Consider the following 26,466-nt stretch of genomic DNA (forward strand, 5'->3'; position numbering starts at 1 on the left):
AGAGACAAAAGAGAGCACTGGGGCCCCTGAGACTGGAGTTACAGCTGGCTGTGAGCCACCACGTGGATGCTGGGAATCAAACCTGGGTTCTCCAGTAGGGCAGCCAGTGCTCTTGACTGCTGAGTTATCCTTCTAGTTCCTGACTTTGTTTTTAAGGTAGGATTTGCTATGCACACACACACACACTGGCTTTGAACTTTCTATGTTTATCTTCAAACTCTCAACCCTTCTACCTCAAGTCTTTGGGATCACAGGCATGTGCCAAGACCACTGACTTAAATATTGAAATTATCCACTGTGAATGAAAACATGCATTTCCATCTTGGTACAGTGCTTCAATTTTGAACAGTAAAAAAGAACAGTGACTCCAGTTCACTGTTACATGTACCTTTTCATCTGCAAGCAACCACTGAGACTCATACGTACCTGCTCTTAACATTTTACTGGGTTATAAGATAATGTGGAGTAATTGGAATAAAACCCATGTCATATACTTCATGGTCAAAACATCTATATTCTGTATATCTAGAGACCATGACTTCATACTGGAGTTTTATTGCTGTATCCAGTGAAGTTATACAAGAAAACCTTTAAAAGTACAGGTATGACAGTGTTCTTTGAGCTTTGTTAGCAACCGAAATTGAACTTTGGTCTAAGAATAGTTTGTTAGGGTGAGGGTATAGCTCAGGGGTAGAACAGATATTCAGCATGTTTAGGGTTCTAGATTCAATCCTCAGAAACTTTCCCCTCGGGGCCAAGGGGCCCATTTTGTGAATGTAGTAAAGAAGAGCAGGAAAAAAATGTGAAGAAATAACTCAACATTTAACTATTTTAACAGTTAACAGATATAATTTATATCAAAATCTAAAAGCTTTTAGTAAATCTTAGATACTGACTAAAAGGATCACTAAACAGCTAGTAGTTACAAAACTCAATCTGGTAGGATTGGGGGGTATGGTATTGCTAAGGATGGGAAGGAAATGAGAGAAAGAGTGGAAAGGGAGTAACCAGAATTACATACACCCACGTACTCACATATATATGTATGATATAATATATATTAAGGGGTGAGATTAGGGTTATATGTGTGTATACACATGTATAGAACTATACATAATAGAATGTATGTGTGTATATATACATATATGTATGGGTCCTTATGTAATAGAATATATGTATAAATATATGGATACTTCATAATAGAATTTACATACTTATATAACAGAATGAGTGTTTTTAATTTTAAAAAGTTCTAAAAGAATGAATTTCAGGTTTTGAAGGCTAACTAAAAAACAGATGGCATTATTTAGTATGTAATATATTTGGAAGTTACTGGTCTATTAGATAATACTTTAATGTTCTCAAAGCAGAAAACAGCTATTACTAAGCCATTGTTTGATCTTCTGGGCACTTACATAATTGACCAAAGTAGTGTTGGAGAGAAATAATCTGAAGCCATCTTGTCCCTCATGCAAGAACCAGGTGCCACCTTGTGTTCAAAAGCTTCCAGACAATTGTCTTCTTTCATTTTTATCTTAATTGGCTCAGTATGTGAAAGAGCTAAGCTGTGTCTTACCTGTGCAGCAATTCCAATTCTGCCTTCATTAAGGCTTCCTATGGCATATTTATACCCCTGCCCAATTTTCCCCAAAACACTGGTTTCTGGAACCTGAAAATACAAATGTATGCTTACTTCCAAATTGAGATTTATATCATATGTTTTTATTTTAAATATACATAACATGTAATTACACATACATACTTGAATATATATATGTATACACACACACACACACACACACACACACACACACACATCTTTATCCTCAATTTGTGTGACCTTACTCTATTGTGGGATTGAGTAAACATCAATGAGAAAAGCACTTGTTTTTCTAAAGGACCCAGTTCCAACTCCTAGCACTCTACATGACTGATCACAACCATCCTTATCTCCAGTCAAGGGATCTGGCATCCTCTTCTCACTTCTGCAGGCAACAGGAACATAGGTGGCACACATGCACACATTTAGGCAAAACATGCATACACAGAAAATTAAATAAATAAAACAAGGAAAACCAGACAAAGCAAACCGTCCGTCTGGCTGCCTGCTGACATCTGCCTGCCCCTCACTATCCTCCCAAGTTTGTGCTGCTCACTTTTGCATCCTCCTGAGCCTAAGTACAATCTAAGTAATGCATGAATACATTTAGAAAAAGGGAATTTTACATAATTTGTCTATAACATATATGAGTAGCAAGTTGCTTCCAATTCTCATTTGTATGTTAATTATGTTGAGATAATCATTAGAAACTCAAAAACATGAAGTATTTTCAAAAGCAAAAGTAATAAACTGCTCTTCTGTTGAGATGATTCATTTTTAGGAAAGTCTACTGAGGTGTGTGGTGTGTGTGTGTGTGTGTGTGTGTGTGTGTGTGTGTGTGTGTGTGTGCACTCTCCCATTCAGTAAGTAGGAGAGAAGGAGAAACAAGCTATAATCTTTCCTTATAATATATAAAGTTAATACTAGAAGTGGAGGGATGGCTCAGTGGCTAAGAGGATTTGCTGCTCTTCCAAGGATCCAGGTTCTCTACCCAGCACCCACACGGCTACTCACAATCATCTGTGATTCCAATTCCAGGGGATCCTACACTCCTTCCTGGTCTCCAAGGGCACTAGGCACACATATGGTTCACACCCACACACAAGCACATGCATATACACATACACACACATCACACACATGCAAAACAACCTTCATATACATACAGCAAAATATCCTCAATAATCACAACTAGGAACAAACGAGGGAGAGCAGGAGGAAAGAACAGGATAAGGGAAAGGAGGAAGGAGTGAGGCCCAAAGCTATCTGTGAAGATATCTCAGTACCTCCAGACACAGCTGCCCACAAAGATGCAGAGCAGTGGAACATCTGAGCCCCAGCTAGGCTGCAGCTCAGCTCCAGCATCCTGAGGAAGATCTGTGGAGTGCAGCCTGGCTGCTTTCCACTTACTGAGCAACATCTCCATCTTGTGGCCATTGGTGTACCAACCTCAGAATTCCTTCTCCCAGCAGGGGTAGGTTCACAAATGCCAAGCTTATAAAGTATAAATGTTTCAGAAGTATGTAAATAATAATAATAATAATAATAATTAGGGTTAACGTCTTGCATTTGCTTTCCAGGTCAGAGGTTGGACAGAAAAGTTTTCCTGAGAAAGGGGCCTCAGGTCTTGTGAAAGATGCTCTTAGTCAGGGCTTAACTACTGACTAGCTTCACCAAGAACTCCTCTGTGCACTTACACCATTTTCTGCTTTGACAATCCCTTTATATTCCCATAGTTCTATGTAAGGCTGACTTCTCATTCATCTTTTATGGAATATTCTAGAATACCTACCTTGACATTTTCAAATGTTAACTGACAAGTGGAAGAAGCTCTGATCCCCATTTTGTTTTCTCGTTTTCCTATCTGAAAACCTTCTGTATCTCGGTCTACTAAGAAGCAGGTGATGCCTCTGTATCCCTTTAAAAAAAAAAGAAGAAAGAAAGAAAAAAGAAAAAGTAAAATGTGATTAAAATCCCTGTTTACAAAGAGTTCAATGTAAGAAAGCTAAGGGGCTGAAGAGATGCTCAGTTGCTCTTCTAGAGGACCAGAGTTTGCTCCCTAGGACCCACATTGTGGTTTACATGGTCTGTAACTCTAGTTTCATGGGATTTAGCTCCCTCTTCTGGCTTCCATGAGCATCAGACGTGCATGTGGTTCACAGACATACATGCAGAGAAAATACTCACACACATAAAATAAAAATTAAAAAACATAAAGAGTGGAAAGAAAGTTTTGGGCTGGAGAGATGGCTCAGCTGGTTTAGTGCTGCTTTGTGAACTCGAGGATGCCTGCTGGATCCTAAGTACCTGCACGTAAGCTGAGCACCGTGGCATGCGCTGTAACACCAGTGCTAGGGAGGCAGGGACAGTGAATCCTTGGGGCTTGCTGCCCAGGTGAGTGACCTTGCCTCAAAAAGAGCTGCGGGGCTTGGGAGGGATCAGTAGTTAAGACCGTGCACTGCTCTTACAGAAGATTCAAATTTGGCTCCAGCTGCAGCAGATCTGACACCTTCTGGCCTCCACAGACCTTGTACCCAGGATACATACCCTTCCACAGACAAATACATATACACATAGCTCTAATTTAATTTTAAAAAATCTTTAAAATGAAAGTGGCCAGTTCCTGAGAAGCAGAGTTTGACTTGTGGTTCCCTCACAGATGCATCCGCATCTACACAAACACACACACGTGCACACATGTGCAATAAGCAAAGAAAGCTGACATGAACAGTCCCCACCAAAGGACTCTGGGTTTCAACATGTGCACTGCAGAAGCAGAATAATTAGAGGACATTAGTTACTAAAGGAGAACCTATGCCAGGTGGTGCAGTCTTCAGGGGCACCTCAGCTCTTGGAAGCTGAGGCAGGTGGATCTCAATGAGTTTGAGGCCAGCCTGCTCTACATAGAGAGTTCTAGGGCAGCCAGGGCCACCCAGAGAGGAATCTTACTACTTCTTGTACTTTTCTACACCCCACAGTTAGTGTTGAAATTAGTTTTATAAGTATATGATCATGAGACCCTCATGCCTTAAATTCAATATTCTCAAACACACCAGGAAAGAAAATAAAACATACCATTTTGCTGTATGATTTTCTTCCATCTGAATAAAATACTCTTAAATATTTCTCAATATTCTTAAAAGTAATGTATTCTACAAGTACTTAAATCCTTTATTATTATACAAGAAAATTAAAGTTCTACCCAATTAGAGATTAGGGTATTAGGAGGGAAGTAATAAAAGGTCCCCTGTGTAATTAATATCTATGTCAACAGCTTTAAATGAATAAGAGTAAAAAAATGTTCCTTCAACTCTCACAGAATGAGATGCTTAAAACTAATCCTAGAAAGGAAAAAAGGAAGAAAAGGAAAAAAGAAGAAAAGATTTTCTTTATACTTACAGAGGTGGGGTCTACATTTGCGAAAACCAGGAAGAGATCTGCATGTTCAGCATTGCTAATCCACATCTTAGACCCATTGATGATGTAGTAATTTCCGCTTTTATCAGCCCTTGTTTTCATAGCAAAAGAGTCGCTACCAGCTCCAGCTTCAGAGAGGCAAAAGCTCCCTAACTAGAGATGTGAGAGAAAAGTTATTGTGTCTGTCCTTTATATTAGCAAGTCATAGGGAAAAAAAATTGGAAATTTGTGGGTTTGTGGGGTTTTTTTCCTCTCCATGGCAGAGTTTCTCTGTATAAAGCTGGCTGCCCTAGGAACTCACTCTATAGATCAGGCTGACCTTGAACTCAGAATTTGCTTTCTTCCAGCTCCCGCACTCTACCCCCCTCCAGCCACTGCACTGTGCAGCTTTTAAAAATCTATATTTTCACTGAGCACAGTACGTTATGCCTATAATCCCAGCACTCAGGAAGCAAAGGCAGGCAGATCTCTGAGTTCCAGGCCAGCCTGGTTCAGACAAGCCAAGGCTATGAACTGAGATCCTGCATTTAAAAGAAGTATATGTTTTAACAAAATAGAATTGTAATTATGATTTTATCAAAAGCACGCTTACTATTTATCTAAGATAAAATACAGATTTAGGAAAACATGCTCACAGTGTAGCATTTCCTAGTCTACCTTCATTAAGACCCCACCCACGTCACGTTGGCACAGATAGAGCCTCCAGCCATCTCAAACTCAAGTCAAAGATGCAGGAAGCTTGGAAGTTTGAAGGTAGAAAACAAACAAACAAGACAAGAAAAAGCCTCCATGCTTAAATTTATTTAATTCTAGTAGAAAATGATCTCAACAAAGGTACTAGAGAAGGAATTTCGATAAAAGTACAGTTGTTTTGCTGGGCTGTGGTGGCACACACCTTTAATCCCAGCACTAGGGAGACACAGGCAGACAGGTCTCCGTGAGTTCAAGGCCAGACTGGTCTACAGAGGACAGTCAGAACCCACTCCCAAACAAAACACAAGACAAAAAGTGCAGTTTTTGTTTTGTTTGTAGACAGCGTCTCACTACACATCCCAGGCTGGCCCGGAAGTGGCTATGTAGACTAGTCTGGTCTCAAATGAGCGGCTTTCCTGCCTCAGCCTCTGAGCACTAGAATTACAAGTATGCCCTGCCATGCTTGGCTAAAAATAATTGTCTGATGATTATTTCCTAAATTTCCAGATGACAAATGAGAAGTAGAATGTGTTTTTCTGGTAGCAATAATTTATCGAGCACTGCTTGGTTGATTGATGGTGCTGCATTGTGGTCTTGGATAATTAAAGTCAATAGTGCAGTTACTGTTCTCCTGAAAACACTGGAACCTTAGACCCAACCCATTTCAACAGCTCATTTCAACTTACTTTTTCTGTAGCCAGCTTTGGCAAATAGGTGGCCTTCTGTTCTTCCGTACCATGTTTTCTAAACAGGTTGTTAATTATTGTGTTCTGAATGTCACACAGGAGAGCCACAGATGCATCTACTTTAGCTAGTTCCTCTATTGCTAGGACACAACAGAAAAAGGAAGCTTCCGTTCCTCCATATTTTGCTTCAATTTCAATGCCCATCAGCTAAAGCAGAGACAGATGAGGAAAGATGAAACTGTAACGTGTAACGAGTCAACTGTAAACCTGTATGACCTGGGGCCCCTTATGCTGAGCAAGCACTTTACCACCACCCAAGCTAGAGCCAGAGCCCACCACATAGATTCTGAATTTTAAAATTTTATTTATATTTTAATTTGATACAGCTATTTTGCTATAAACAATGGTCTGTAAAAACACTAGTTTTTTTGGTTGCTGGTTTGCTCCCGCTCCCCTCCTTTTTTTTCCCCTTGAGAAGAACGAATTTATACTAGATTCTTTTTTTCCACATTAGGTTTCAGATAACAAAGAAAGATACAAAATGCTCTGTAGCATAAATGGACGGAATAAAGAGATCTAAGTATGTTTTGAAGAATAAAGAGATCTAAGTATGCTTTGAGAACCCTTCTCGTTAAGAAAGCACGAGCTGGTTTGGGATTTCAGTCCAGGCCTCTCTGTGCTGGCTTGTGCAGTAAGCGAATGCATGAGAGTAACCCGTTCCCAGTCTGTGTTTGCAGCCTCAGTTGGCAGAGTCTTCTCAGCAAGTCTTCATGTGACCTTTTCAGCAGAGGTAACAACTATGCGACCATCCACTTTGGGCCACTTTATGAAGTCCAAGTTGGCTAGCAGACAATACTGGTAGTGTCTGAGTGACACACCCAGCAAGTCACAGGTGCTGACACACAACACTAAATGTTGGCCAACATCTGTAGGTGGCCATTTGATTTCAATGTCTAAGTCTGGCATGTGAAATGTCCTTAGTACTGTTCCGTGTTTAATCGTCCTTATTTTAGGAAAGGAACATGACACATTCCAGTGGCTAAAGACCCACATCTGGTAGCAGAAAGGATGAAGTTCCATTTCTCTCTAGGCTCGCCTAAAACATCCCTGCTGAGTTAAGGCTATGGCTGTATATTTCAGCTTGAAGATGTAGCTGACAGAAAGGCGGAACCACGAAGGCTGAGAACTTCGGGGGAGGGGGACTGACAGTGATTTCCCAGTGAAAGCAATTGTTAGCAATGCTGCCCCTCCATAAAGGTCACTGGCACTCTTTAATTGGAAATATGTGGCAGGTGACTAGCACTGGGACTAAAATTAGGAGGCAGCTTAGCTACTATAAGCAAGAACAGTTTATGTAGGTGGATAGTTGAGTGCACATGGCCCTGAGTGCAAGAATTACCACCCCAGGAGAACAGTTTTCAAGCCGTGAGACCACCAAAGGATTCTCATAGAAGCATGGCAGGGGGATGGGGTCTGCCAATGATGACAGCAGACATGGGCTGGGAGAGGAACCATCAGGTCGCTGTCTACCAACCAGGCTTCTGTGTGGCCCCATATGTCTCCACATGGGATTCCTTTTCCTAAGTATTCCATTGATAACAAAAAAATTAGAAAAACCATCAAAACCAGAAGAAATGAAATTATTTGGCTTGGTGCCAAAAGTTATTTTTCAATGAGGTGACAGAAAAGATTAGGAAGGTGGTGTTGAATAGGAGTGACTGGTTCCTGGACATACTTAGTTTAAAAACAAAAAGTAAAGCAAACAAACAGAAAAACACTTTGAGCCTAAAGGGAAATACTAGGAATCAGCATGTGACTTTTAAGATGTTCTCCTGGGAGTTCCAACACTGACAACACCCTATTCATAGCCAAATTAATTCTATCTTAATCTATTCTACATGTCCTACTTGGTGCCAAGAGCTACGGGGACTATGTGAATCTCAAAGCTGGAAATCTGGTTAGTGTGGAACTCAGACATTAACTCTGCTCTAAGACTGCTGCATACACAAGAACCCACACAGTGGATACGATCCGTTCTTAGTTAATCTTCCCTGTGCACCGGAGTTTGCTAGTCTCTGGTGTCCCATGTTTCTTCCCGCCAGATGTTAGAAGCCTCCTTTGAAGACAACTGACAAGCTAAAACATCAATCCAGTTAAAAATCTTTAACTGTATAAAATCAACTAAGACCTTAACCAAGAAGAAACACATATACTATGGATTGGGAATGAGGAACTCACTATGATCATCATAACTCCTCAATTGAAAAGTCTGCATGTGCTTTAATAGACAAGGTGTATTTAAAATTAGTTGGCCAACTCAAAATGAACTCAATGTTTTTTGTGTATTTTTTGGTCTTGTTTGATTTTCTTTTTTTTGAGAGAGAGAGAGAGAGAGAGAGAGAGAGAGAGAGAGAGAGAGAGAGAAGATGAAATTGGGTGGGTAGAGAAAGGTAGGGGAAGACAGGAGAGGGATAGGGGAGGGAAAATATGATAAAATATATTGTATAAAAATTTAAATGACAAAAGGTTCAAAAGGAGAATTAAGAAACAAATACCCCTTGTTGAAATAATCCTTGTATCACTGATTTCTCCATTTTTGAATTTTCATCCATAGTTGAAACCAAAGGAGCAATTTGTTCCTGAGCAAATTTTTTAACTGTGGGAAAAAGAATTACTGGTAAGTTTATGTTTAAGTAGGTAAGGTAGATATTTTTGAGTTAAGAAAGAAATAGTTCATTAACAGTTTGTTGATAAACTTCTTTTTTAACCAATAGATTAAAATACACATGATTATATTTAGTTTTTCGCAATACAAATTACAACTTCCTTCTATAACTACACAAAAAAGCAATCCCATAATTCCCTTTGAAGCAAAAGTATAAATACCATAGAAGGCATAAAATGAAGAATGAGAGCCTTATTCTCCTATCTTGGATTTAGAGTTCATCTCCCTAAAGGCAGCTAATTTTAAACTCCCGAATTCCTCCTGAAAGCTTTCTTCAGAATCTTCTGGACATCTCCGCCCAGAAGCTCTACCTGTCAGTTACTTCTGTTACACAAACCAACGAAAGACACATTAAACCTTCTCCCTGCTTCCTTCCTCCCCATCTTATTCTTTTGCTATTTTTTGAGACAGAATTTCACTGTGCAGCCCTGTTTGGCCTGGAGCTTACTATGAGATCAGGCTAACCTTAACTCACAAAGATCCACCTGCTTCTGGCCTTGGAGTCCTGTGATTAAAGGCATACACCACGATGCCAGATGCCTACTGTCTACCTATTTACACCTTATACTTCTACACCAGCGCATTCCATCTAACATGGACCTTTTAACAGCCACATGACCACACACAGGAAGGTTTCTCCTCCTCGGTACTAAGAATGTCCTGGGCAGGCAAGCCTTTGTTTCGGAGATGCTTTCCCTGTGCGCTGTAGGATAGTTAGTGTCATGTCCTCACTCCAGGTCTACAGAAGGGACTAGTAATGAAACTAGTCTGCGAAGAGCTGGAGAATTGGGGAACAGAGATGGGGAAGCCTTAACTTGTAACCTAGCCTTTTATTCTGCTGTCGTTTTTATATAACTTTTCCCAAATAATTATGTGAAAAATCCCGTTTATATGACTCTAAATCCCAGCTACTTTGGAGGCTGAAACAAGAAGGTTACTTGAGCCCAGGGGGGTTGTCATGGGCAACACAGCAACCTCCTGTTTCAAAAATAAACAAACACCCTGCAAGCCCCCCAAAAGAGCAACCACAACAGAGATAAGCATATCTTCCAGGCTGTTTTGTGTTTCATATCTTGTTTCCCATGACCAGTAGATGAGGCTGAAGGTTTCCTTACCTGCCTTCTTCATCATAATATCCTCATCAGTAAATGTCTGTAGAGGTGCAAAGGGTAGTGCATTATTTGTTATACTGAGTAGAGCTTCTGGTTGTGAGGATTTCAGGACACGAGGAGGAATTCTCCAAGAAGACAAGTAAGTTGGGAAGTTTCTTCTTAGCTTTAGGAACAGCCCCATCAAAGAAGAGACATATACATAGAAGAAAGCAATTTGAACATTAGTTTCCTTGGGAATAATGAGATCACTCATTCTTATGTATTTATATGTATATCTACATCTGTGAGTTTATTTATACCACATGTGTCAGTGTCCAAGGGAGAGAGCATGGGGTATCCTGGAACTGGAGATTTAGGTGGTTATGAGCCTCATGATATGGATGCTGGGAACCAAACCTGGGTTCTATGCAAGAGCAGTCCACATCACTTACTCTTAAACCCTATACCCATATTCTAAAATAAGAGAGCTTAAGTTGGTACAGTTTAAATTTCACTTTTTTTTTTTTTTAATTTTTCTGAGACATAGTTTCTCTATAAAATAGCCCTGGTTGTCCTGGGCTTGCTTTGTAGACCAGGCTGGCCTCAAACTCACAGAGATCCACCTCCCTCTGCCCCCCCCCCCCAGCACTGGGATTAAAGGTATATGTCACCATGCACAACTACATTCACTGTCTTTTAAACACAATGAAAAGTCATTGAATGTCGTATGGCACTCCTCTATCCAGCAATGAGCTACTGTAAATAAGCAGAGCCTCTAATGAAAAATTTACTTTTATTCTTTTTAATTCTGTGTATGTGTGTGGTCTGTATGTAGGTATCACACATGAGGGCCACAAGTGCCAGAGGTGTCAGATTCCCCTGGAGCTAGTGGTACAGACAGTGTGAGCAAGCTGATGTGGGTGGTGGCAATTAAATTTGGGTCCTCTGAGAAAGGAAAGCCACGCTCTCTCTCCCTCTCCTCTTCTCCCTCCAGCATCTTTAGCTCAGGTTGTCCTGGAACTCTAGGTAGATTAGGATGGCCTCAAAACTCACAGATGCCCCTACCTCTGCCTCCTGAGATTAGAAATGTATATCCCTGCAGCCATTTTCTAGTGCACATCCTTAACATTAAGTCACATCTTCAGGCCCAGCTACCTTTTATCCAACAAGGAAACACACTTATACTGAACTCATTCTCTAAATACATTTCTCATTTCATTAACTTCTTGGATAGGAATACAAGACTCCTGTTGTTGACTAACCACTGTCAGGATGGGGGGGGGACAATACAGTATAAAGGTTAAGGAAACAAGCTTTGGAGTGTAAAAGAACTAGGCTTAAATCCTAACATTGGATATGTAATATCTATGTCATATTGGCAGATTATTTTATCGTTTTTGAAGGGTGTGTGGTTTGAATAAGAATGGCCCCCATGAACTCATATATTTGAATGTTTAGTCACCAGAGTAGAACTGGTTGGAAGGATTAGGAGGTATGGCCCTATTGGAGCACATGTGGCCTTGTGAGAGGAAGTATGGCACTAGGGGTGGATACTGAGGTTTCAAAAGTCCACATCAGACCCAGGCTCACAGGTCAAGACGTAGCTTTTAGCTGTTTCTCCAATCTCACAACTAACTGCCTGCTCACCCGCCCACCACCCGCCTGCCTGCCCTCCACCACATTCCCTGCCATGATGACAATGGACTAAGCCTCTGAAATTAAACGAAAGCCCCCAATTCAATGCTTTGTTTTATAAGAGTTGTCTTGGCCATGGCTTCTCTCCACAATGACAGAACAGTGACTAAGATAGAGTGGTACAGGTGATTTTTTTTTTTTTTTAATGTCTCAGTCAAAATCTTTTACAATCTTAGTTTCTATACCTGTAAAATACAGGTAATTTCTTGAAGTCTTGTAAGGATTAGTAAAACAATCTCTATATAGAAGATTTATCACAGTATCGTCATTTAGCTGAAGCTTAATGAATATTTGTGACCGTTTCCACTTATGACTACTGAGAATACAGTAGTGTGGCAGCACTGCTATTGGAGATGGTAGTAAGGCACAAACTGTCAGCTGCCATTGCTTGCCAACTGGGAGCTTCTTTGTTGGGCTGGTCCAACTCTGTAACAAATACCGTATTATTATAGTGACGCGTTTTCTCAATGTTTTGCTCATCCATTGATTAGCCCAGGAAGAAGACACAGAGCTACAATGTTTGAAAGCATCATCAGTCTTTGCTATATGTCACCGAATTGGCAATTGTGTGCTGAAGTGCAAACATACGCTGTTTTGGAGTCTCCTGGGTGACAGAAGCATTGGCCAGGGAAGAAAATATGTGTCACCATTTTTGTTTTCTAGTTCATTTTGATGTTGTTGTTGTTTTCAGAATTAAAAGACAGTGAGTTTAGGGCAAAGTCACCCAAATATCCCCCATTGTCATTAAAACCAGAACTGTGACAAGAACATTAGGTTGGGAGGAAGGATGGGGAAACACATTATTTCCCTCTTGATGAGACAGAGTAAAAAGGACAGGAAAAAGGAGTGCAAAGGAACTACATACAGGAAGGCACGCTTCTAATAGCTGAAGGGAGGCAAGTTGTAGCAGCTGGTTCAAGGAGTGAAGGAAGGATGGGGAGAAGTGGAAATATGGAAGTGGAAGAGAAATAAATACAGGGGCAATTTTGCTCAGTGCTGGTGATGGAGTCTTGGATTGTGCCCTCGATATATAGGCCAAAGAATGAACGAATGAGCCAACTACCTCCATAAACTGCCTGTGAAACTTGCCTATCCATTTCAAAGCCTGCAATACACTGGCCTACATTTCTCATTTCTAGAGGAGGTTATTTACTTCACTAAGCTCACTACAGAATTCTTTCTGTCTCTTAGTCAATACATCACCTTTGTACCTACGTTGATCTTTAAAAGAAAGCCCACTGCTGAGAAACTTAAGAAGCCAGTGGGTCTTACGATAATACCTATTTTTCCTGCTGACACAAGTGTAAGCCCCTTAGTCTCAATATTGCCACTGACAAAGCACATGCCAGGTCAACCCACAACAATTACTTCAGATTCAGAGGAGATAACAGAAGCAAATGAAGTTTTAGAAAAATTCCAAATGGTACGCAATCATAGGGTAGGTTACTGAAGATGCCAATTATAAAATATGAAGACTAAATGCTGTGAGTGGAATCCATTTCTAGTCAAAGCATCATGAGAGACTATTTATGCCTCTTGGGAGATAATAATAAAGGAAAGGAAATCTCCCCTCCTCTTACCTTTAACTGTACAACCAGGGTTTCACTGTTGATTTTTCTAATGCCCCTATGCTTTGGCACTTGACCACAATCACTACAGTTTTGGTGTCTATGCTATCAAAATGATTTTCTGCAGTTATAACCCATTGTACCACATCATCACATTTTTTTGTCCAGAGCAGCAATTGTTACTTGAATGGGATAATGATTATTTATGCCTTGCCAAGTCCTTTCCTTAGTTTCTATATGATCTGTTTCTATTCAACTTACCAGAAATGTACTATGTACTAGAAGAATCACATCCATGAACCTGGGGAGGGTTGAGGAATTACAGATTTATTTCATTAACCTCTAGCAAAAATACAGCAAGTTATGAAGGTGGGCAACACATTTTGGTAATATAGCAATAAATGTGACTCTGCCAAAAGAAATCATAGCCATTTTTATATCACATTGGTTTAGTGCTAGTATCTTGGAATATGTTTTTGTTCATCACTATAGCAAAATTACAGTGGCCATTAGAATGGCTGCCAAGCTGTATTTAAAAAGCACACACTGCTCAATCACATTAGGACATTTTATAACAGTTTAATTATAATTGATTTCCTTTATAACGCTGTATCTTTTATTTTATGCATTTTAAACATTTGGAGAAAAGGTCTATAAACTTTTACTATTCTGCCACATATGCTGCACTCAGAGTGCTGAAAAGTTACAAATGCTTGACTGTGGAATGTTCTGGCAAATCTATTGCTATTGTTACATTTAACCGCTGTGTTGGGTAGGACCTTTTTTCCATGACGCTTTAGCTTAAGGAAGTGTTATTTCAGATGTTCCTAGAGTGGTCCATATCTAACTGATTGACATATAGCCCAGCAAAGGCAGAGAACACACTACAGAAATCATGCTGACTTGCAAAGACTCACTCAGACGTGCAAAAGGAGAAATTTCAATAGGAAGAGTTGTACTTCTCTGTGGCCATTGTTTTACTGCCCTGCTTGCCTTCTTGGCTCCTCCTCTGAGAGGGATCCAGGGGTGTGGCTGTGTTTACTACCTGCTGCATGAGGAAAGTCTGCTTTCCCCACGGCTGCAGAGAATATTCTTTCCCTTTCCTAGATTAGGAATAACTTTGCTTTCCTCCTGAAGCTGTTCTCAGAGTCTCCCTTCCTAGGGTAAGGAGGAATGGTTCCTGAATTTCACAATAATACTTGAGAATGCTACAGGGCCATCTTCTTGGGAGAAGGACAAAGAAGGTGACCATTTCTCTTAAGACTCAGAAAGCTATCAAAGTCACGCTTTCTACCCTTGACCACTACTGCTATGCCCTACTGGACAATGGTCATCATTGATTTTTTTTAAATTATTTATTCTGTTTGCATCACAATAGTTTCTTTCTACCTAATACCTACCAAGAGCTTAGGAGATTTCAGGCCAGAGGCCAAGTCAAGTGACACTCTGATCATGACCTCTTCTCATAGTCTGTGAATCTCCCTACTCCCACACAATGACTGCTACTGTACTTCTGCTTTGAGATGCCACTCAGTATTGTGTCTCTTAAGGTCTCTGTGTCTAATCACAGCCTCAGTCTCTGTCCTAGAGCTTTTCTCATAAAATATGGTGCTAAACTTTTTCTAGCACATCACCAGATGTTCAAACCTATCAATAAATCTATTTTTCCCTCTGATCTTTCTCCTGATTTTACAACACTCAGTAACTAGCCAAACTTGTCTTGTCAATATCTTCTAAACAACAACAACAACAACAACAAAAAAAAAAACAAAAGACATTTTGTAGTGTGAAGAATGTAGCTTTCATTTCCTAGATCAAGGGCAACTTTCCTTTCTTCACAAAACTTTGTCTGGAATAGCTTACAGAAGAGTTGTGAGAGCTAGTTTTCACTACCTCTCATCTGTTTGCTTAAGTGAGCATTTTCCAAATGCAAGGTATTAAAACTTAATAGCGATATGGTGGAATTAAGATGTGGGGTCCCTTAGAGGGGATAAGGCCAAAAGGCTCCTCTCTTGTGAATGGAATTAAATCCATTTACTAGTTACTTTTCTCATTGTTACCCAACACCTGTCAAGAAGCAACAGAAAAGATTTGTTTTGTTTGGCTCACTCTTTAAAGATACTTTCCACAGCACAGGCAAAGACATGCCAGTGGGAGTGGCATGTGGGTCTGGTGACAGAAACATAAAACTGCTTTTATTTTGATGGCTCAGGAAGACAGGAAGATGGGATAGGAAGCAGGCAAGCCTACACACTTCAGGACTACCCCCAAAAGACCTGTTTCTTCCAACCAGCCTCCAATTTCTAAATGATCTACAGCCCCCCCAAAACACATCACCAGGTAGAGACCAAGTATTCAAACACATTGGATTCAAAAGCCTATGAAGCATTTTATATCTAAACCATCCTACCCTTGCAAAAGGCTTTCCGGCAATCCACTCATTTCCCGTGAGTTAGTCATGTGAGGTCAAAGAGGTCCTCAGAAAGGAAGCCCACACAAGGAAATCTACCATGTTAGTGTGCTACTTTTGGACTAACTAGATGTTTATAAGAGAATAAACTTCTAATCTCTAAAAACTGCCCACTCTCTGGTACTCTGTTATAGCATTATAAAGCAGACTAAGACGCCATATTTATAGGAAAACACAACAATACTACTTCCGTCATAGGCACAAGTACACACATACAAATGATACAGAGATGTCAGCAAAAGTAAAACACTAAAAACCCAATTAAATATTAATGAAAGAATGGTTAAATTTTTGTGGTATATTAAGGCAAACCAGGCTTAGAACTACTGAGAAAAAAATACAACTGCAAAAATATAAGTTGAGCATTTATGTATAATAATAAATAAATTATTTTAATATAAATGTAAACAATGAATTAATCCAGCAACTGTATTTCTTTACCTTAAGCTAGTCCCCAATAACTGTGCAGAGAAACCAAGATTTATTTAAAACTTTACCTCAATAGCTGAGCAATTAAATGATCTATCTATCTTTACTGTCTACGCTAATCTGGCTACCTCCTAGCACCATCCCATGATACTTTCATATTAATATTGATATGCTCTCTGGGCTTCAGGTATTTCCATGACTCCTGACCTCTTCCTTATGGCTTCCTTATGGCTCCAAATCCTCCATCCTCCTCGATAATCTGAATCTCCCTTTCTCCCTTCTCTCCTTCCTCTGGTTGGCAGAAGTTCCACCCTATTCTGCCCAGCCATTGGGTGACCAACATTTATTGGCAAGGCGGAGAATAAATGGTAAAAAAAAAAAAAAAAAAAAAAAAGAAAGAAACTATTTACACAAACCCAAGATAGGAAATTCTTGGTATACACACTACAAACAAGATTAAAACAAGATGTGAGGGCAGAGAAATCAGCATTTGTGTAACACAAGGGTAAGCTTTATACACTGTATAAAAACATTATGCCTACATAAACTTTAAAGCACAAAAGCACAGAGTTACTAAATATTCAAAGAAACTGAAGTATCTATATCAGCTCTGGAGTTATCACCTATGAGGACAGGAAAGACCTGTGTGTGTGGGGTGATGTTTATTTCTTTGAAAATAAATCTTAGTAAAGGGTTTGTGTCAGTCTCATTACTTTCTTCCCTTTTATTAAGATTACTTGGCAAAAGTTTCCTGTTAAAACTTCTTTTCTAAGATTGTATTTGTTTGTATGTGTGTGAGTATATTTGTACCATGTTCTTGTAGGATCCCATGTCCGCCAGAAGGGGGAGTCAGAGCCTTGAACTTACAATTGGCTAGGCCCTGGGAACAGAACTCTGGTCCTCTGCAGTAAGTGCTCTTAACTGCTGGGTCATCTCTCCATCACCTGTTGAAACTTCTTAATGTGATATAAAAGGCTGAAAGAAGGTTTTACATATTCAAGATATCATTTAAGGACTTCTTGGATTTCTTAAACCTACATATAATTAAACTAAATAAACTGGTTTATTCTGGAAACATTTACCAATAACCGATTTCCCTTCTCTATATGGCTCCTTTATGACCTTTCTCCTGAAGGTCATAAAGCAATGACTTAACTGGTGGATGCTTTATCTGATCGTAAGACTTTGCCTACTTGTTTTCAATAACCTCAAGACTGCATTACACAAGAATGATTAATGGCAGAATAAGACTAATGTGACCAGAGCTTAGCTGTGGCTCATCACAGGCCATTGACTGCCCTTGGGTCCATTCATTGTTCCTAATGCCTTTCTCAGTAACCTATCCGTTACCCTTTATCTGCAGTTTGCCTCCCACACTCTTGTGACCTGTGGTCTGAAAACACTAAATGGAAGAGTTGCAAAAATAAACTATGTGCAGTTTGGATTGCAAACCAAACAGAGTACATAAGGAAGCCTCTCATTATCCTATTCTGTCCAGCTGGTCCATGGGTAACTGTTATCAGATAGACAGCTATGTTACCAAATAGACTGTTGACGGCATGGCAATTATTTTCTACAGTTCAGAGAATGATCTATGAATGCTGTACTTCTGGTTTTGAATAAGGGATTTATTAAGTATATAGTGAGCAAAAGGTAACAGAATAAATAATGAGTATCAGATAAAGAGACAGATGGCAAAACATTACCAAACTGGGTATTCACAACATCACTCAAGACACCAGAATAGCCCAACTGAGAAAAAAGTAATGTCATCAAATTGGGTGGCTTACAAACATCTAACCAACAACCAGGGAATCCCTTCAAACAATTCCAAATTGAGAGTCTTGGGCAAAGCAGAATATCCTTGGAAACAGAAAGATTTCCAAGTAAAGGAACAAAGAGCAAGCATCTATCAGAAATCAAATGGGGAATGTGAGGCAGTCAGCTGAAATCCTCCAAAGAAAATCTCTACCCTCTCTCTCCCTCTCTCTCTCTCTCTCTCTCTCTCTCTCTCTCTCTCTCTCTCTCTCTCTCTCTCTCTGTCTGTCTCAAAATTTTGTTTGTTTGCTTGTTTGTTTATGAATACACTATAGCTGTCTTCAGACACACCAGAAGAGGGCATCGGCCCATTACAGAAGGTTGTGAGCCACCATGTGGTTGCTGGGAATTGAAGTCAGGACCTCTGGAAGAGCAGCCAGTGCTCTTAACTGCTGAGCCATCTCTCCAGCCCCCTATTTTCACTGTAAGTATTATTAAATTATAGTATAATCAGCAGTAACCTGGATTGGAAATGGCTTATCTTCTAGCTGTTCTCAAGGGCAGAATGTGTTTACTTTTGGGCTGTTCCTCCCTCTCCCTGTTACAGACCTGGAGGGAGAAGACAACCTTGCTGCCGTGGCTGCCATTGCCAGCCTCTCAGTGAACACAAATAGCATCACAACAGTGCTTATGTTCAAATAACCTAAGTTGTTTAATAATGTCCCCAAAGTTTGAAAGAAGTTATTCTGGCTGTTTGGATGTGCCGAAGAAAGCAGTATTTCCTTGAAATGAAAAGTATTTCTTACCTTAATAGGGGAAGAAAACCAAAAACAAACATATGCTGAGATCGCTCAGGATCTACAGTAAAAACAAATGATCCACGAAACTGCAGAAGTTAAAAGAACGCCATCTTCATTTCACTGCAGCGCCTCAAGCTACAAAAGCGAAGGGCACAGAGTGACAAGTGTGGCGGATACTTAGGATGCAGGAAGCGTTATAGGCTTTGGTCTCACCCACTGTTTTAGGTGTCCATTGGGCATTCTGGAAAATACACCCTGCAGATGAGGGAGACTTCTGTAGTCTTCTAAGATTTCAATCATCTCCCATTTGATTCTCCCCTGGGAAGAAAGGATATCTGAGGGAGAGCCAAAGAAGCTCTCTAGCTTCAAATGCTTTTAGTTGACTATAAAACCACCACTAATTTGGAGGTCCTGACGACAGCTTTGCTATAGATGACACCTCTGAGTGAGGCTACTCAACAGCCTAAAGGTGTTTTGGTTTGGTTTTTGTTTTTGGTTTGGTTTTTGTTTTTGGTTTGGTTTTTGTTTTTGAGTTTTTTGTTTTGTTTTGTTTTTTTTGATGTTGTTGTTTTTGGCAAAAGCTGCTTTTTATTCTTTGTCTTAACAGCAAGGTTAGCTACTCCTGGGAAAGGGAGTTAAAAAGACTTAGTAACTAGCAACTCACTACTGGTTTATTTATTTCAAATGTAGAACTCTTGAAAGCTTTCTGGTGACATTAATATGTGGATCATCTAACACAAAGCATGTAATTTGTTGCTCTATTTTTTTTAAACTAAAAGCAGACATATAGGACATGTTTGGTTTATAGGGAATCACCATGTTTATCTAAACAATGCTCTTTATGGGCCAAAAGACACATGCAGCCCAAAATGACTCTAAATGCAGTCCAGTACCAAAATCAAATACTTACTTTAAAACATAAGATAATACGTGTGTGTGTGTGTGTGTGTGTGTGTGTGTGTGTGTGTGTGTGTGTGTGTGTGTTTAAGGTTTAGACATGGGTAGCTAGAGAATGAACCCAGGTTCTTCCTCTTTAAGAGCAGAGGTGCTCTCAATCATCAACTCTTCAGCCTCACTACAATGTGTCCTGGTCAGGGCTTCTATTCCTGCACAAACATCACGACCAAGAAGCAAGTTGGGGAGGAAAGGGTTTATTCAGCTTATACTTCTCACACTGCTGTTCATCACCAAAGAAGTCAGGACTGGAACTCAAGTAGGTCAGGAAGCTAATGCAGAAGCCATGGAGGGATGTCACTTACTGGCTTGCTTCCCCTGGCTTGCTCAACCTGCTTTCTTATAGAACCCAGGTCTACCAGCCCAGGGATGGCACCACCCACAATGGGCCCTCCCCTTGATCACTAGTTAAGAAAATGCCTTACAGCAGGATCTCATGAAGGCATGTCCTCAACTGAGGCTCCTTTCTCTGTGATAACTCCAGCTTGTGTCAAGTTGACACAAAACCAGCCTGTACAAAATGTTTGCATAATACTTTTTTGGAACTTCATAGGATAGTTCTTGAACATAAACTTTGCAGATGACAACATCATATTATAATGTCATGAAAAATAAATGTATGCTTTTGTACCTTCAGGTCACAGGTTGGACACCAGGGATTTAGTAGATTTAATGTATGGTCCAAGACATTCATTGTCTAATGTAGCTCAGAGAAGCCACAGATTTGGCTATAGCTAATCTTAAGAAGTACACATTTAGTAAACAAAGGTTCCTTGTTATGTTAATGACGTTCTGAAGGGAATGCAGGAAACAACCGGAGAGGTGAAGACCGCTATCACGCCTGGATACGCTGAGCAGACTCTCTGCTCACTGTGGTCTCTGCAGCTCTTTTCCTTTCTAATGAAATTCTTTTCACATAGCTGGTTTCTCTAAGACGGGCTCTGAGATAACAGTCTTCTCAAAGTATCAGCCCTTAAAACCTGAGTTACTGGCTTCTCATTTTCCTGACTCCCTCTTGTCTGCAATAAACTTGTATGCCTCTTCAGTCAATCTCTTCACTGTCTATTCAGAAGGTTCAATTAGCAAGCATTCAGAGGATGAAGAAGGAAGCTCCTTTTCCCCATATCACTTGAGCACACCCATATCACTTATGGGCCTTAAAGACAAATGAGACTTGGGCTTCCTTGTATCCAAAAGTTCTCCCAGATAAATAATAGGAAGCCTGGTTTACATTAGTGAGGTGGTGTCATTTCTGGCTAAATCTTAGGTTAGGCTTTTACATTTAGTCTTAGAGTCACTTGTGTGATTCCTTGTAAAATCCAGTTTTAGCAAAAAGCACTCTGCTAAGCCAGTTCAGTCAGAATCCACCTTAATATCTGATCACCTTTGATATCTGAACAAGATCCTCCTCTACTCCTTATCAAGGGATGTTTGAACACTCGGGCCTGTCGTTAGCAAAAATCATGCTATATCCATTTAGCCATTATCCCTCCTGTGCCTACTGTTTCCTCTGTCATTTTCTACCCACAGACCACATTATCAGAATGTCTGAAATAAAATATTAGTGGCATCAATGAGCCAGCAGTTATACCTTTGAACACACACACACACACACACACACACACACACACACACCCCACATGTATATCAGACATCCAGTGGAAAGTCTAGGAGTTAATCCTTCCTAAGTGTAGGGTGTAGTGGTGGGGGTGGGGAGTGGATGATAGCATCCTAACTTAAGTAAAAAGAAGGAAGTAGACATGACTTCCACTGAAAACACAAATATTAACAAGAGAGATGGCTCAGCTGCTAAAGGCACATACACAATGCCAAACCTGATGACCCAAGTTTGATTGCTAGGACCCACACCACAGAAGGAGAAAACTGACCTCTGAAAACATAAATATGTTTCTGTGGGAAATTCACATAGACTTTTAGGGAGGCAATGACCACTTATGAAAAAGGTTTGGGGCTGGCAAGATGGCTTGCTCAGTGGGTAAAGGTGCTTACTGCATACGTCCAGCAACCTGAATTTGATTCCCAGAACCTACAAAAAGATGGAAAGAAAGACTTCCACATACATATCCACACAAGTATCACACATTCACAACAATTAATTTTTAAAATCATGAGGTATTTTTTATTAGTTTTAAAATTTTTGATATAGGATATCACTAACTAGCTTTCGCTGGCCTGAAACTTACTGTATAAATCAGACTGGTCTCGAACTCATAGCAATCCTCCTGCCTCTGTCTCTCACGTATTGGAATGACAGGTATATACCACCATGTGTGGCTATAAGAAAGTTTTTGATGATGTTTGCAGAAATAAATGTTGGTGGGTTTTCTCTTTTCTTCAGGACCATAAACCTCAATAGGAGAGTCGTCACATTTCCAAGAGATTGCTAGTTCTTGGTGGGCAAAGAAATCTTCTAGAAAACTTGGCTTGCTGAATTCCAGATGTTTTCAGCTTAAAACAAAAACCAGGCCAGGTTAGTGGTGTATGTACCAACACTTGAAGGCAGGGGTAAGTTCAAGGTAGCCTGGCCTACATAGCAAGTCTCGGACCAGCCAGAGCTCTATAGTGAGACTGTGTAAAAGAGGAGGACACATCATTCTATAAATGCTGGGGGTCCAGATAGGTCCTAACTACAGTAGATATGTACCACAGGTAACTAACTCTTCAAAACAAAGGGCACATGAATTGTTTCCTCCTTTGGTTGCTATGAATATTTGTACACAGTTTGGAACTCACTTTCATATGGCACCAAAATCAATCTGTCTCTCTATATTTTATGTTCTAGCTCTTCCTTCATATGACTACTCTTGTGCTCTAGGGCTATTACTAAGTAAAACATGGTATATCCAAACAAAGGCACTACAATACAAAGTCAGATGGCTAGCACATACTTCATGCACATAGCCAGCTGGACAAATGAGAACTCATGTTCTGGATTTGGACAGATTATTATGTTACTCAGAATAATGTGCAATTAAAACTAAAGAGTTGATTGTTGCAATAAATATTTTAAAAGTTGGTTTATCTCTTTATCGGCCCCCGAGGTCTCATTCCACGGGTACCTCTTCTAGTATGGAGCTGGTGCACAGACTCTGTCACTCCATCCAAGCTGCCCCCACAGTCTTACTCCGCCCACTCAACTGCCTCCAACCCAGGTAAAATTAAAGCCCTGCCCAGCACAAACATGACTCTAAGGCCCAATAGCTTTTTATGCAGGTTTATAAGGTTTATATATCAAACTTTCAATCCACAAACCCTCTACACAATAAGCTTACATCAAATGGACAAAGATACAAACTGTCCTTCTATATGAGATATAAGACCTAAAAATCCTTAAAATGTTCATAGCTACCTGACGCCAATTAAGTCCACCTGGATCCAATTCATCCTTCCCGATCTCCATCTTGGTCCTTTCTCTCTTGGTCCTCCTCTGTCCTCCCTCACTCTCCCTTTTTCTCTCCCTGATCCTCTCTCTCCACCTTCTTTCCCCTGCCCAATCACCGGCTCTCATCTTTATTTTACTAATTAAAATAGGACGGTTCTGATGAAGTCCATGAGTAGGTGACTAGGCAGCCTTTCTTGGGGAAGTAGGATTAACATCAAAATACAAATGGCTGCAGGACCATCTACAGTTGATTACTTCTGGAATTTTCCATTTAATCTTTTCAGAACTTAGTTACCTGAAGGAACCTAAAATTTATGGGAAGTAAAACCATGAAATCCTGTTTGAAAAAGCTATTAGTCAAGCCTTTAAATTTATTCCCTAACCAGCCACATACTTGCTATATATACAAAAGAAATTTCTCACCACTATTAATCATTAATCTGTCTTTTTCTATTTTTATTTTCTCAGGCTTAGCCACTAAATCTAAAGGGTAGAAGAAAAATGTTTTACCCATCTCTTACAACAGAACATTATTCAGTCCCAAACTGACTTTGTCATTAGATGATTCCATGCACTCAACACTGGGAAAGAGCTTAGCTGTTGGTAGCAGCTAAGGGCCAGGGAGGCAAGTAAGTGTAATGTGATTGGAAGAGGGCAGCAAAGGCCTCTGTATTACTGGAATTATCTTTAGCTGTAGCACTGCAAACACAAGTGAGGATGTGATGAACCTGCACAGAGCTACACATACAGACACAGGCAAGCTGGCTTTCTGAAATACTTGGTGAATCACATTAATGCCAATTTCCTGGATGTGGTACTGTAGTACAGTTAGTAAGTAATGTGGAGGGAAAACTGGATAAAGACTATATGGGACTCTATTTTTTAATTAAAATTATGTGTGTGTGTGTGTGTGTGTGTGTGTGAGAGAGAGAGAGAGAGAGAGAGAGAGAGAGAGAGAGAGAGTGTGTGTGCTTGCGCCACCAAACCCCAAACAAAACAACAAGCCAAGTGCAAACCAAACCAAACAAACAAAAAGTGGAGATGGATAATCACAATCACAGTAGTCTCATTTCTCCCACACCTTACTTAGGCTCTGTGTGGTTGGCAGAGGCAGCAACAGTTCCCTTAAGCTGAAGCACAAGCATTAGGGGAGGAGGGAAGCAATAAGGGTTTGGTGATGTTGTCCAGGGCATATCTTATTTTATTTAATAATGATGGCTAAAAAGTGCAGAAAAAAGTTTTTAATCACGGCAATTTGTGCATGCTAAAGAGAAACTATAAAACTTCAGTCTTAGTCACTATTCTAATGCTTTGAAGAGACACCATGACCATAGCAACTCTTAAAACAGAAAGGATTTAACTGGGGCTTGTTAAAGTTTCAGAAATTTAATTTATTTTTATCATGGTGGGAAACATGGCTGCACCCAGGCAGACATGATGCTGGAGATGGAGCTGAGAGTTCAACATCAATCAGGATCATGAGGCATCAGGAAAGGGAGCCACTTGTCCTGGCTTGGGCTTTTGAAAACCTCAAAGTTCACCCTGAACGACACAATTCCTCCAATAAGGCCACATCTCCCAATACTTCCAAAAAGTGCCACTCCCTAGTGAACAAGAATTCAAATCTTTGAGCCTATGGGGGCTAGTCTTATTCAAACCACACATGCTTTCTGGAAGAGAAAGGGTGAGTTTACCAAAGTATTACTAAAAAAAAAAAAAAAAAGAAAAAAAAAAAAAAAAAAAAAAAAAAACAAACCCAGAACCCTCAGAATATTGAGTGTTCAATACTTCAGGGTCTTAGGACATAGCAGAAGGGGAAGTTACTATATAATAACTACAATGTTACTTTCTGTACTTCCAACAGCTAATGAATCTTAAACTTCCACAGACACCCTTTACTAACTTCTCATTAAATCCAGACTATTCACCTGAAGATCTGATTGAAGCATCTCCTGTCTCATTTTCTATTTTATCTCTCTATTCTTGCATATCTTCCCCATGCCCCAGCTCAGAATCTGGTCTCTCCACTCCACTTGCTTTTTCTATAAACAGTGGTGTCTACTCTTGCTCTTCTTCAAAGCTACTGAAACTGAACTTTTGTCTTCCACGGGTCTCTGGCCCTGTGTCTTAGCTTCTAGAAGTCTCTAACAGTAACTTAATCTTCCAGGAGAATAACAGTGGCTGGTCTAAAAGATGACTACGCAAGCCAATCTTCTGGAGTCCACTGTTAAACTTTCCGGACCACTAGTTTCTACCAGTCATAAAGGAAAGAATGCTGCAAGGCAACATTTGAAACTTATTCCAAACATTTCCCAAATCTGCTGCGACCTGATGCCTTCACCGATATAATTGGTAGATACACTTACTTAAGACTTTCTTTCGTGACTATGAAAGTTCATGTAACCTCTTCCAAAGTGCCACATGACATTCAGAATAACTTGGATCCATCTTGAAGGCTATAGTTGCTCATGTTTGGGTCAGAATAAATTATCATCTTATTTTCTTTGGAGCAGGAGGTTGGTTTTATCCTAATACCTACAAGGTTATTATTAGGAAAAAGTCACCCTTTCTCAGCCGTATAGCATTATACAGTTCTATACTAGTGGTTTTCCAATGGATGGATTTGCCCCAGGGATCTCTAGAGATATTTTTAATAGCCAAAACCTAGAACCTTGGTATATTATGATGGCACAGATAACTCTGAATATTTTATGACACAGAGGATAATTCCTTATAGTAAAGAGTGGACTGACTCTAAATGGCATTAGTGAGAAACCCTAATCTAACCCTTAGGAAAGAAATCCAGGAAATGTAGGTCCAAAATAGCAACTGTGCAAGGATCCTGAGAGAAGTTTATAGTTGACAGAGGGAATTTTTATAATTAGTGGCCTTGGAATCAGAGAGAAAAGACTGAGAAACAGATGCCTTTGCATCTGCAAAAACCCTTGTAATTTCTATACTGATGAAGATAAATGTTTTCTACAAGCCCATGCTAGTTGGGACTATGGGTAATCCTTTGGGCAATAGACACACAGGAAAGGACAGAATAAATCTGTGATCAATCTCCATAGTTGGGAAATTTCCTAGACTGGAGAAGCCAAAAATCCTTAACATGATACAGACGTGCCATTGGAAAACATTATCTCTGTAAGATCGTCATACCAGCTATTCTTATTT

General features: G+C 40.0%; 1 protein-coding gene across 1 annotated transcript in view; it reads right to left on the bottom strand.

Annotated features, from left to right (window-relative positions):
* The window catches only part of ACADSB (acyl-CoA dehydrogenase short/branched chain), a 40,004-nt gene that overhangs the window by 10,600 nt on the left and 2,938 nt on the right, over positions 1-26,466 (bottom strand). Inside the window, exons 2-7 of the mRNA XM_080911396.1 lie at positions 10,237-10,396; positions 8,952-9,052; positions 6,397-6,603; positions 5,000-5,170; positions 3,393-3,518; positions 1,577-1,669 (exon numbers count right to left, since the gene is read on the bottom strand). Coding sequence (XP_080767522.1) covers positions 1,577-1,669; positions 3,393-3,518; positions 5,000-5,170; positions 6,397-6,603; positions 8,952-9,052; positions 10,237-10,396 — 858 coding nt within the window. The remainder of the gene's footprint in view (positions 1-1,576; positions 1,670-3,392; positions 3,519-4,999; positions 5,171-6,396; positions 6,604-8,951; positions 9,053-10,236; positions 10,397-26,466) is intronic.

This window comes from Micromys minutus (genome assembly GCF_963924665.1).
Source record: "Micromys minutus genome assembly, chromosome: 2".
Classification (NCBI taxonomy): domain Eukaryota; kingdom Metazoa; phylum Chordata; class Mammalia; order Rodentia; family Muridae; genus Micromys; species Micromys minutus.